The sequence below is a fragment of the Artibeus jamaicensis genome, unplaced genomic scaffold, assembly GCF_021234435.1.
Source record: "Artibeus jamaicensis isolate MK-2021 breed Jamaican fruit bat unplaced genomic scaffold, CSHL_Jam_final contig_464, whole genome shotgun sequence".
Classification (NCBI taxonomy): domain Eukaryota; kingdom Metazoa; phylum Chordata; class Mammalia; order Chiroptera; family Phyllostomidae; genus Artibeus; species Artibeus jamaicensis.
The window spans coordinates 13465613-13479409 of NW_026521842.1; the positions used below are offsets into that span (position 1 = coordinate 13465613).

The 13797-nt window shown below is 46.8% G+C and overlaps 1 protein-coding gene across 1 annotated transcript in view; it reads left to right on the forward strand.

Annotated features, from left to right (window-relative positions):
• Positions 1-3871, forward strand: part of FA2H (fatty acid 2-hydroxylase) — a 51207-nt gene extending 47336 nt beyond the window's left edge. Inside the window, exons 6-7 of the mRNA XM_037144766.2 lie at positions 856-1108; positions 2493-3871. Of these exons, the coding sequence (XP_037000661.2) occupies positions 856-1108; positions 2493-2572 (333 nt within the window). The 3' untranslated portion in view covers positions 2573-3871. The remainder of the gene's footprint in view (positions 1-855; positions 1109-2492) is intronic.
• Positions 3872-13797: the final 9926 nt, after the last annotated feature.

Consider the following 13797-nt stretch of genomic DNA (forward strand, 5'->3'; position numbering starts at 1 on the left):
CACCTACCACCTTGGGGCTCTTCAAGGGCCATACCCCGTGGCAGGGACTGGAAGCCAGGTCTGCCCAGAGGAGGCTGCATCCTGCTGTCCCCACACCATGCTGTTCTCAGATGGTCCCTGGCACCCCTCCTGAGCCTGGCCCTCCAGCACACCTCTGGTCCCGCTGCTCCTGTGTGAGGGTAAGAGGCCCTCATCAGCGCTTCACTGTCGGACTATTGCCGGCTTTCTCTCTTTCCTGCCAGCCCAGAGAGAGGACCGTCTCTTCTCAGAATCCTCACTAAGGCCTTTGGCTTTTAAAGCTCCAGAGCTTAAGGCCCATTTCTCTTGTTGTTTAATGCGACAACACCCCGTTGGAGCAAAGAAGGGCCCCTGTTAGGACGGGGGCGGGGAGAAAGTCCGTGAACACTCCCAGCATCTCCCCACCGCGTGAGTCAGCATTCACCTCAGTTTCAGTGTGTCACCCTCCTGGACAGTCAGGCCCTGGTCTGAGTGCCCCACCTGGCAATGGGGGCTCTCCTTCAGCACCTTACCAATTCCACATCCAAAGTGGCCCTTTGAGCATAAAGCAGAACACTAAACCGTGAGCCCCTCATCACACCCGCCCTGTGTTCTCGCACCGCGTTCCAGGTCCCATCCTGGCTGGGAAATTGGGGAGGGGACAGTGTCTCTAGGGCTTTCAGGCATGGTGGCCCGCTCTCCCCAAAGCCACTGAAGGTGCCACGCCTGCCCAGGACAGGTCGCTGCCCCCTCCCTGGGATGACTGGGCTGCTCCGCCCGGTCCTCTCAGGGGGTCTCCCCCATGACTGTGGGCAGGCCCCTGGCGGCACTCTGACCCCTGTGCATCTCCGCCCACAGGCACCCTTCGACGAGTCCCGCCTGGTCTTCCCCCCTGCTCCGGCTTCTCTGGTGATCGCCTTGATTTACACGGTCTTACAACTCCTCCTGCCCGAGGCGGTGGGGGGCACTCTGTTTGCCGGGGGCCTGCTGGGCTACATCCTCTACGACATGACCCACTACTACTTGCACTTCGGCTCGCCGCACAAGGGCTCCTACCTGTACAGCATGAAGGCCCACCACGTCAAGCATCACTTTGCACATCAGAAGTTAGGTAAGGATCGGCCGGCGCCTCCCAGACTCACTCATTGGATCATTTGTTTATTCGACAGCCACCACTAAGCCCCTGCTGAGGGCCCCGGCACCACTCTGGGTGCTGGGGACACATAGAGCCCAGGGCTCCCATCTGCCCTCTGGCATGGGGGCTGTGTGGAGACAAACAAGGAATCCGGTCAATAGTAAAAGATCACTCGGGGCAATAAGTGCCACCCAGAAAATAAAGCAAGATGACGTTAGAGGAGCCATGGAAAGCAGGGGAGGGGTCCAGCCCTGTCTAATAAAATATGCAAGTCACAGATGTGATTTTTTAATTTTCGAGTGGCCACATTAGCCCATAAAAATAAATGGGTGAAATTAATTCTTTTAACAGTATATTTTAGTAACCCAACTATAGCCGAAATATTAGTATTTCAATATATAATCAATGTAAAATATTGTTAATGAGATATTTTACATTCTTTTCCTTACATGAAATATTCCATGTGTATTTTGCAATTACAGTACATCTTCATTCAGGTACTAAATTTGCATTGGAAATACTTAATCTGTATTTAGAGTTTATAAAACTTACAGTTTAAAAAGAAGTAGATTCACATTGCTCTGAATGTGCTTAAAAGGTTTCCGGTAATTGAAGTGAGTGTAAGTTTTTTTTTAAGATTTTATTTATTTATCTTTAGAGGGGAAGAAAAGGAGAGAGAGAGAGAAACATCAATGTATGGTTGCCTCTCATGAGTCCCCCTCTGGGAACTGGCCTGCAACCCAGGCATGTGCCCTGACTGGGAATCAAACCACGATCCTCTGGTTCATAGGCCCGGGCTCAATCCACTGAGCTACACCAGCCAGGGCTGAGTGTAAGTTTTAAAATTGAGTTTTCAGTTAATTAAAATTAAACGAGATTAGAAATTTAGTCCTTAACCACGTTTTCCACGCTTAGCGGTCCTGTGGGCTAGTGTCTGTCACGTCGGAAGGCAGAGCAGCAGATAAAGTGGCCCGGGGGGATGTCACTGCAGAGATGCTGTTAGGGCCGAGTCCTAACCTAAGGGAAGTTGGCATCCTATGTCTGGGGAAGGGGCAGCTTGGAAGCAACAGGTGCAAAGCCTTGAAGAAGAAATGAACTTGGACGTTCTAAAAGAAGGGGGAGGAAGAGGCAGGCAGGGGCCAGGCTTCCCTAGGAAGTCAGACCAGATAAAAGATGTGGGTTTATTCCAGGAGCCTCCCAGGGAGACTGGAAACACAGGGGCCCTGCTCTTGACTTCTGCCGGGAAGGCCCTGAGAGTCGGGAAGGCCAGCAGGGTCAGACCGGCTCCCTTTCCGTGCGGATTTATCCCTTTCCTGGGGCAGTACCTCCTCACCTTCTCCCTATTCGTCTTCCTCTCTAGGATTTGGCATCAGCACTAAACTCTGGGATTACTTTTTCCATACCCTTATGCCAGAAGAACCCCACCGGAAGAGGCAGTGACAACTCCCAGACCTGAGCGGCCCCTTCCCCACCCCTGCCCCCATCCAGACCCTGCCAAGGAGCTTCGGCCAGGAAGGATGGGCTTTGTCCAGCTCTCGGGCTTGGTGAAGGGTGCTGGGGGGCCCTGAAGACTGAGAAGGACCCTGAGACTGACCTTCTGACCCACTGGGTGGCCAAACGACCCTAAGGGATTAGCTCTCATCGGCAGCATCTCTGCCCAGAGTCTTAGCCCACAGGACTGCGTTAGGACCCCACCAACATGATCAGTCCCAAGGGGAATGAAGAAAATGGACCCCTGTGACTTCCTGACAGGCCTGTGATCCGCCCGTGTCAGCCCCTGGGAGCCACCCCCACAGCAAAGAATGGGGCCCACAGGGCCTCAGCCTGGTCTTCCACACCTTCCCTTCCTGGGGGCGGCTTGCTGGCTCGGCCTTCTCCTGGTGAGTGGAGAACACCGAGGTGGATGAAGGGCTCTCCCCGGAAGAGAGAGCGTGATGCCTCCCACAGGCCGCCCCAGATCCCAGGGCAGTGCCTTTGTCCACTGCCAGTCACAAGTTCCGGTGGCACCACCAGACGCCTCCGGCTAAGGCCGTGCCTGGCCCTCACCTGCCCGTGCAGATGGAAGAGGCCAGCTGGCCTTGGCCTCAAGGCTGGTGGGAGCCCAAACCCCTTTCTTTAGGAACCACCAGCTGCTCTAGCCATCTCTCCCCTGCCTCCAGGGTCGCAAAGCTTTTCTCCAGGGAGGCCAGAGAGGCCTCTCTGTGGGTGGGAGCCCAACCCCGTTCCCAGGCATTCCTGACGCCTCCCGGCACAGTTGGGCTCCTGCCCCCTCACTCAGGACCCTTCCAGCCAGTGCCTCCTTAGGCCAAGAAGGAGCCTTTATTTGGTGCCTTATCTCCCTCACCACTTGCTTCCCTACCCTCCCTCCAGCAGGTGAGGTTCTAGCCCCTTCTTCCCCATAACCAAAACCCTCACTGGCCGTAGGAGGGGCTTATTTATAAACCATGTAAGTGCTCCAGTAGCTGCTCAGACCGCCCTTTCTAATCCTGTGTTGAGCTTATGTAAACCTTTGTCCTATTTGTATTCCCTTCTGACCCACAAACCATTACTACTTGAAACTTTAAAAAAAAAAACCCATAAAACTGGAACATAAAGGCTGAAGAGAAGCAGTTGACCGATCCTGTGATTTGTACTGTTTACTGTGGAGTTATTTAAAGATTTTGGAATAAATATACAAACTGCAGTTGTGAAATAAAGGTGTAAATAAATTGTATATTTTGAAAAATAAAAACATTTTAAAGGAAACCAACAGAGATTAGTTGCAACTTATTGCTGATGAGTCACCAGACTTCGTCAGGAAGGGTGCGGGATGGTGACGGTCCGTCCACCAGGGAGGAGTGTTTACCACTCACCAGGTTGTGTAGACTTGCTGGGGCATGGTGAGAACAAAAAGCCGACCAGCTCCTATGTGCTGGCTTGGTTTTATTACTGTTTTAAAATTCTCCACAGACAGCATTTCCCCTTATTGCCTACACATGGGGTGAGGGTGTGGGGATTGTGGGGGGCTTCAACCCCCATCAACTTTCTCGGCATGCTGCTGGGGGGATGTGTCCTCTGGATTTTATCAGATCCCCACTGAGATTCCAGTTGACGTTCCTAAAACAAAGGAGGGAGACTCTAGCCACAAATACGTATAGTGGGAACTAGAACATCAGGCCAGCTCAGTCTTGGTGAAATGGTTTCTTAGGATGTCTTCACAGTTTGCACACCTGAACTGCCTGAGGAATCTGTCCAAACACAGATCCAAGTTTGCAACACAGAGTGTAGTTTGGCAGCCCTGGCAGAGGTGGGCTCTGGGTTTCCGTACCCAAGGATGCAGAATTGGAAGCAGATGCAGAGGCAGAGGGAAGCTGAAGCGGATGTGAACTACTGCTGGCGAGGTTCTGGCCACGGGGAGGGAGCCCCAGGCCTTGCGGCATCTCCCTGCTCTGGCAGCCCACGGTAGCTCTGTCCCTGCAGCTCCCAGCCTGAAGATAAGTGCCACCTGCCTGAGCCACCCCTCCCTCAAGTGTCTAGAATCTGTCACAAGTCACAACCCCCATTTCCTAGATGGTACTGGAAATGCAACCCTGGAGCATCAAACCCAAGGGACAGTGAAGGAAGAAATTGACAAGTTGTGAATATACAAGTCCACCAGAAAAAAGTCTAAGTTGAGTGAGTTTGAGCCAAAAATTAATTGAAAAATATTTATTTAAAAAGATTGAAAAAGAACCAGAAAGTAACATGAAAATCTAAGTGAGTTGGTCAATAAAATTTGTAGGGGGTGCGAGTGGAGGGAATAGTAGGAAAAAACCCTCACAAAACTAAGCCAACCTGTTAATAAAAAGATCTGCTCAGTGCACATTGAATGGATTGTCCAAGAGCTTCTTGTGGCCCCCGCTATGACGTTCTGGGTGGTTAGGAATTTCCACAGGCCTTTGGAAGAGAGAGGGAGCCCTGCCTTACAGATGAGAAGAATGTAGGAAATGCCACAAAGCCCTTAATCTCAAGCCATTTGGCAATCGTGGTGCAGTCTGTACTCAGTGACCATCTGGTAGAGTTGGAGAACTTTATCATCAAATGCAAGAGACACAAGAATCAAAGACACTAAAGCAAGCGTGGGACATTATTAAAATACCAACACAACCAACATGATGGGAGAGCCTGACACAGCATGTAATTATGTCTACTTCTGTAGTGAGAGAAGACACAAAAATCATCGGAGATGTTTCATGTTTGCTCAGCAAAGACCATTTAAATTCTGACCAGCGTGAAGCAAATACACAGGTTGACTGACTCTCAGCGGTCCTGGAGATTTACCTTATGTGATGCCCCAGCAACAGCCCAGCTGCCCTGGCAGAGGTCAGGCCCAGAGCCATTACACATATTTATTTCTGGCATCATACTTCCAGATACGCTCGCTGTCTTTGGGCACTTCCTGGCTGACCTGAAGAACTGCCCTCTCAACTGGATTTTGTTCCAGTTCTCCGCTGGCTCTGACCTCCAGTTCCTGCCTTTGAACTTCGTATGATTTCTGATTGTGCCAGCACAATGTCCAACTTGTAACCGGCCCCAGTAAATGTTAGTCATGCCTCTATCAGATCTCTGGCAACTTATACATTGTTTGGTCGGTCCTTTTCCACCTGTTCCCTGGCTTCTGCTGCCCTCTGGTGACAGCCTGAGGTTCTGCCCCCTCATGGCTGCCCTCATGGCGACTGTTTTGGAATCAGGTGGCTGTGATTGTAAAATTCCAGCACTTTTCCACTTTGCCTGTTCTCTTAACTTTTTCATCTCACCTACTGTCTTTGAGAAGAAGCTGGAACTGCATATATGGACTTTCCAGTTCTAACTTTCTATAAAGACATGATGGCTGCAAAAAATGGACTGGACCTTCTTTACAGTTAGACGATAACTGCCCAATGAATAAAATGTATCTATTAAAGATGCTACAGGGTGGATATGGAATTTGGATAATGCCAGGACTGTCACCTTCACTTCATCTCAGATACCTTATAAGCTTGTAGCAGGAAAGAAGAAGGAACAATAAGAAAAAGAAAAAAATCTTGTTTTGGCAGAAGCACAATGATGAGCAGGGGCGGGAATCATGTCTTCATTTAGGTTCCTTAAAAAGAAAAACCTAGAGCAGGAACATGGATGCAGGAAGTTCTGGGGGGAGGTAATTGCAGAAATAAGGAATGAGAGATGGGAAGGATTAGAAAGGGAAGGTGGGGGAGCCATGTAAGAACGAGAATGTGAGGTTCTCATACAGATACTGCAGGGGGATCTTGATAAACAGACGGAGACCTGCCAAAATTGTGCACCTAAAGGACAAGAGGCTGGAACATTTATTCACCAGCTTCCTCACCTACTGGTTGAGGATTGTCTTCAGAGGTATTAGCTCCCTCCTCACCTAGGGGCTGCCCTGGCATAGCAAGCCAACCAGAGCCCTTGACCTTGACAAAGGTCCTAAAGCAAGAGCAGAAGGGTGGATGCGTGCCCTTGAAGTGGGACGCATCCAGTCTAGGTTGTGTGGGAACGTATTAGGAACTACCCACCAGAACTGTGGCTGAAATCACAGCTGAGACAGTGTTCATGCCGAACCTTCCACCACAACCGGGGGTAAGACCAGAGATGGACCAGAGGCATATGACGAGGATCACCAAATGCGTCTGCAATAGACCCTGCAGTTCTGTATCTTCAGTGTGAGACTGAACCAGAAGCAAACCCACCTTCCAGGGCACTGCGAGTAGAATTGCCTGTGTGGAGCAGAGATAGGCTCTTTCGAGAATATAGAACAACCGTAGCCTTCATGGCCTGAATTCACACAAACCGGTTAATCTGAAACACCTCAAGTCAAAAATATGGTGTAAAATGTCCCTGGCTGGTAAAGTCACAAGGCGCTCAGAAGAAACATTTATAGATTTCTGCAGAGAAATGCAACTTCAATCCAGCCCTCAAAAAATTCTCAGAGACTCTAAATTTCCGAGGACTATAAGCTTACAGTGAAAATAAAACAAACCACAAGGAAAGAAGGCACCATCATGGGTAAAAGCTGGTGGAAACAGCATGCAGCAGCAAAACACCCACGAACACATCTTCCGTGGGCTCTCCAGAGTCACTCTCCAGCTCTCCCCACCCACCCAGGGCTCTGTGGGGCTGACCAGTGTGAACGCTACCAGTGTTTTTTTGCTCACTGGCTGCCAGTTCTGCAAATACAGGCACTGGCAACAGAGTGGCGGGGTGGAGAAGCGTGAGGTCCAGGTGTTTATTCCCACAGGTCTTTGATTCTTTCAGCAACGTTTCGTTGTTTTCGGTGTGCAGGTCTTTTCACCTACTTAACTTATTTCTGAGTATTCTATTCTTTTCGCTGCTATTGTAAATGAAATTGTTTTCTTAATTTTTAAAAAATTTTCACCTGAGGACGTTTTATCACTGCTTTTAGAGAGAGGGGAAGAGAAACATTGATTGGCTGCCTTCAAGTATTTGCCCTGACCAGGGATCGAACCTGCAACACATGCATGTGCCCTGAGTGGGAATCAGTCCTGCAACCTTTTGGTCCATGGGACAGTGCTCCAACCAGCTGGGCCACACCAGCCAGGACTGTTTTCTTAATTTCCTTTTTGTAGTTTTAATTGCTAGTGTATACAAACACTACTGGCTTTTGCATATTAATCTCATATCTTGAAACTCTGATGAATTCATTTATGAACTATAATAAAAACCTTTATGGTTCTCTGTGTTTTCTGCATGCAAGAGTATGTCCTCCACGAACAGAGATAGTTTAACTTCTTATTTAATTCAGATGCCTTTATGTTTTTCTTGACTAATTAATTGCTCTGCCTAGAACTTCCAGTAGAATGTTGAATGGCAGCGGTGGCTGTGAGCAAGCGTCCTTGTCTTGTTCCCCATCTCAGGGGGAAGATCTCAGTCTTCCACTATTAGGCAGGATGTGAGCTGCGGGCTTTTTCATAAATGTCTTTCACCATTTAAGGGAGTGCCCTTCTGTTCTTGGTTTGCTGCATATTTTCATCGTAAGAGGGTGCTGCATTTTGTCAAATGTTTTGTTTTCTTTTTAAAACCACTGAGATGATCGTGTGGAGTTTTCTTTATTCTGTTCACGTGGTATACTATGTTGGTTTCACACGCTGAGCCGCCTTGGCACGACTGGAATAAATGCCATTTGGCCGTGGTGTGTAATCCTTTAATACATTTTAGGATTCAGTTTTCTAGTACTTTGTTGAGAGCTCTGCGTCTATCTTCGTCACCGATACTGGTTTGTAATCTCTTTCTTGTGGTGCCTTTGCCTGGCGTCAGTATCAGGGCAATGCTGGCCTGATAAAGTGGGTTAGGAAGTGTTCTCTCCTTTTCCTTTTTTGAAAGAGTTTGAGAAGGATTCATGTTAATTCTTTTTTTAAAATTTCTTTATTGATTATGCTGTTACAGTTGTTCTATTCCCCCCCTTCATTCCCCTCCACCCTACCCCCCGTCCCCACCATTACCCCCCATTTAGTTTATGACCATGTGTCTCAAGTTCTTTAGATTCTATATTTCCCATACTATTCTTGCCCCCCCCATCTATTTTCTATCTACCATCTATGCTACTGATTTTCTGTACCTTCTCCCCCCTTCTCCTCCTCCCACTCCCCTGTTGCTAACCCTCCTTGAGATCTTCATTCCTATGTTTCCACTCCTGATCTAGCTGTCCTTTTAGTTTGCTTTCGTTTTAGGTGTGGTTGTTAATAACTGTGAGTTTGCTGTCCTTTCACTGTTCATGTTTTTTTAACTTCTTTTTCTTAGATAAATCCCTTTAACATTTCATATAATAAGGGCTTGGTGATGATGAACTCCTTGAATTTGATCTTATCTGAGAAGCACTTTATCTCTCCTTCCATTCTAAATGAAAGTTTTGCTGGATAGAGCAATCTTGGTTGTAGGTCTTTAGATTTCATGACTTGGAATACCTCTTTCCAGCCCCTTGCCTGTAAGGTCTCTTTTGAGAAATCTGCTGACAGTCTGATGGGGACTCCTTTGTAGGTGACTGTCCCCTTCTCTCTTGCTGCTTCTAGGATTCTCTTCTTCATTTTAATCTTGGCTAATGTAATGATGATGTGCCTTGGTGTGTTCCTTCTTGGGTCCAACTTCTTTGGGACTCTCTGAGTTTCCTGGATTTCCTGGAAGTCTATTTCCTTTGCCAGATTGGGGAAATTCTCCTTTATTATTTGTGCAAATAAGTTCTCCACTGGTGGCTGTGGTCCTTTCCCCCTTCTGGTACCCCTATAATTCGGATGTTGGAGCGTTTAAAGATGTCCCGGAGGTTCCTAAGACTCTCCTCATTTTTTTGAATTCTTGCTTCTTCACTCTTTTCTGTTTGGCCATTATTTGCTTTCTTCTGGTCCACTCCATTAATTTGAGTCCCAGTTTCCTTTTTCATCGCTATTGGTTTCCTGTGCAGTTCCATTCATTTCAATTAGTTTTGCCTTCATATGGTTCTCTAATTTGTGGCTATAATCAACCAGTTCTGTGAGGATCCTGATCACCAGTGTTTTAAACTGTGCGTCTGAGAGTTTTGCTATTTCTTCATCGCTTAGATTTATAGGCTCTGGGGCTTTGAGATCTTCTTGCGCCATTTTTGGTCTGTTCTGGCCCTTTAAGTGTGAGAAGCGTGGCCTAGGACTCCCAGGTCGCTGGGGTGTGACGCTGTATGTGGGGGCATGGTCAGAGCGGGGAAATGGCGGCCCCCTCTGCTGTTTCTCGCAGCTGGGTGACGAGCAGCGCCTTAGGTTGTTGACCGGGTCAGGGTCACTTAGGTCGCTGGGTTATGACGCTGTACGTGGAGGCAGGGTTAGAGCGTGGAAATGGCGGTGCCCTCCGCTGCCCCTTGCCGCTGGGGCTGCTGGCTCTCGTCCAATCGCCCACTCCCTCGCTTGTCTGTCCACACACGAATGCGCGACCACAGTCAACCTGCAGCCCTGCTCCCTCGCTGTTTCCCCGCGATTGTTTGCTGAGTTGCCCACCAGGTCCAACCCTGCGCCTGGATTCCGCGGGCCTGAGTCTGTCTGACCGAGTTTTCCTGTGCTACCCTCCTCTGCCAGCTGCTGCTTTCGCCCCTCTTACCGGTCAGGCTGAAGAATTTGTTGTAATCAGACTTCCGAAAAGTTCCATTTTCTGTGTTCTGGCTGTGTTTTCTGTTGCTAATATTTAGTTGTCTCTAAACTTGGTTGTGTGAGGAAGCACGTCTCCACCTATGCCGCCATCTTGGCAGAAGTCCCTTAACTTATTTTTAATAATCTGGTTATTAGGTCCTGGCTGGTATGGCTCCAGGATTGAGCACTGGCCTGTGAACTGAAAGATCACCAATTTGATCCCCAGTCAGGGCACATGCCTGGGTTGCCGGCCAGGTCCCTAGTGGGGGGTGTGTGAGACACATCCAATCTAACCCCTTATCAAATACACAGTTTGAAAATATTTTCTCCCATTCTATAGGTTGCCTTTTCACTCTGTTGTTGCTTTCATTGTGCCAAAGCTTTTTATTTTGATACAATCCTACTTGTTCATTTTTGTTAACTGTGCTCTTGAAGACATATCCATGAAATTATTTGCCAGTATTGCAAAGCTTTTCTCCTGTCTTCTTCTAGAAGTTTTATAGTTTCAAGTCTCATGTTTAAGTCCTTAATCAACTTTGAGTTGATTTTTGTGTGTGATGTCAGGTAAGGGCCCAATTTAATTTTTTGCATTTTTTCCAGTTTTCCCCAATGCTGTCTCTTGAAGAGGCTATCTTTGCCCCATTGCATATTCTTGGCACCCTTGGCAAAGAGCAGTCTATCATGTAAATGTGGCTTTCTTTATGGGCTCTCTACTCTATTCCATTGATCCATATGTTGGCCTTTAAGGCCAGTGCCATAATGTTGTGATATATTTTGAAGTCAGAAAGTGTGATACCTTTACTTTTGTTCATCTTTTTCAAGAGTGACTTGTCTATTTCTGGTCTTTTGTGGTTCCATATTTAATTTTAGAATTGTTTTTCTATTTCTGTAAAAAAAATGACTTTGGGATTTTGATAGGGATTGCATTGAATCTATAGATCACTTATGGTAGTATGGACATTTTAACAATATTAAGTCTTCCAATCCATGAACATGGGATGTCTTTTCATTTGTTTGTGCCTTGTTAAATTTGCTTCATCAATGTGTTGTAGTTTTCAGTGTACAATTTTTTCACCCCCTTAGTTAATTTATTCCTAAGTATTTTGTTCTTTGCGATGCTGTTGTAATTTGGATTGTTTTCCTGGTTACCTTTTCAAATGGTTTGTTGTTAATGAATAGAAACACAACAGATTTTTGTAGGTTAATTTTGTATCCTGCAACTTCACTGAATTTGATTATTCTGGTCTTTTTAATGGATTCTTTAGAGTTTTCTGTATATAAAATCCTGTCATTGACAGACACAACTCTACTTCTCCCTGTCCCATTTGGATACATTTTATTTTTTATTTATTTACATTTTTGGCTCATTGCTCTGGCTAGGACTCCCATTACTATGTGGCAGAGAAGTGGGGAGAGTGGGCATCCTTGCCTTATTCTTGATCCTAAAGGAAATGTTTTCAGCTTTTCACCATTGAGTATGTTAGGTGGGAGCTTGTCACATGTGGTCTTTATTATGTTTGGACAGTTTTCTCCTGCTCCGACTTCATTAAGAGTTTCGTCATGAAATAGTGTTAAATCTGGCAAAGTTGTTTTTATGCAACTATTGAGAGGATCTTGTGTTTTATCCTTTATTTTGTTAACATGGTGTATCGCATTAATACATTTTCATGTGTTGAACCATTCTTGCTGCCCAGGAGTAAATGCCATTTGGTCATGGCGTAGGGTCCTTTAACGTGCTGTTGGGTTTGGTTTGCTGGTGTTTTGTTGAGGATTTTTTGCATCAACGTAGGTTAGAAATATTGGCCTGTAATTTTGTTTTCTTGCAGGGGTGTGTTGTGTCTCGTTTTCATTTGTCTCAGGGCATATTCTAATTTTCTTTCGATTTCTTCTTTAACACGATGGTTGTTCAAGAGTTGTTTAATTTCCAGGCACAACTGTACTTGAGCAACAACAGAAAAAAAAGGAATAAAAAGAGTTGTTTAATTTCCACATATTTGTGTACTTTCCAGTTTTCCTTCTGCTGTTGGGTTCTAGTTTTATTCCATTGTGGCCAAAAAAATATTTGGCATGATTTTAAAAAAATATTTTATTTATTTATCTTTAGAGGGGAGGGGAAGAAGAGAGGGAGAGAAATATCAATGTATGGTTGCCTCTCAGGCATACCCTGCTGGGAACTGGCCTGCAACCCAGGCACGTGCCCCTGACTGGAAATCGAACCATCGACTTTTGGTTCAAAGGCCAGCACTCAATCTACTGAGCCACACCAGCCATGAGATTTTAATTTTCTTAAATTTGTTAAAACTTTGTGACCTCACTTGTGATCTGTGCTGGGCAGAGTGGAAGCTGCTTCTCATCCCAGAGCTTCATGCTCCAAATCTCACCATGGAATCTGGCTGAAGCTAGTCTCCAGGGACAACTTCCTTGCTTAACTTTTATACTTCCCTGTCGTATCTTATTCCCCATCCCGAGCGCCTTCCTTCAATAAAGCTCCTGTACCTGAATTTCTTTCTCAGGCTGTTTCTAGGGAACCTGACCTAAGGTAAGAAGAAAACTGATGATGCAGTAGATGGAGAACAGAAGCAGAGACAAATCAATGAGTAAACAAAGGCCCTAGGTCTCCTCCACCCCCCGCCTTCCCACTCCAAGAAGCCCAATTCTGTCCCTTCATAGGAAAATGGTCGGATGAGTACATGAATGACATCACTGAGACTTTCTAGCTGGGGACACAGCTAACTTAGCTAAAACATGTCCCACACTGTAACAGAATGCATTGCAGTGACCTTAGAGAAGGAAGTCATTTTTTCCCACTTAGGTTTGTCTACTCACCCCACCCCCACCCCCAAATACCCTCAGGCACAGAGAAGCAGGCACATGCTGCTTTGCTCATCAAATCCTTCCCATTCTGTGTCCTGGTTATAATACTTCTCTGGGACGTTACATCCTTTTCTGAATTCCCAGCCCAAAGCAGAGGGCCTGGCACCAGTGAATACAACAGATCCTCAAATAACAGATTTGTTCAGTGTGGTTTTGTTATAACACCGATGGAAGGGGAAAAAAGCGCTTCGCAACCGCCGCCACTGTCCGTGGGGGTCTTCTCTGGGGTCCCCAGTTTCCTCCCGCATCCCAAAGATGTGGGCGTGAGCGGAACCGGCCTGCCCATGTCGTCCCAGTCGGACGGGGCGAGCGTGGTGTTGGGTATGCGGGCGCCCTGCAATGAAAGGGCCCAAGGGCGTCCTGTGGGGGTGGGGTCCCACCCTGTGCTCTGAGGTTGGGGCAGAGGTGCCAGCCACCTGACCCTAAACTGGAATAAGCAGGTTGGAAAAGAATGGTCCTATTTGCTTTTATTAATCTTTCTTATGTGTATGTAGAGTTCACATTTTCCCCCCAATGTTTAATATTAGAAGTATTTTGGGGTGTTTGGAAGTTTGGTGTTGTTTTTGTGACCAGAAATATGCTGTAGTAACTAAACTCTTATTTATATCATTCAGCCTGTCGTAAAGTTGGTTTCATTATTCGTGGCTTTCCCTTGAATCACACTGTGGG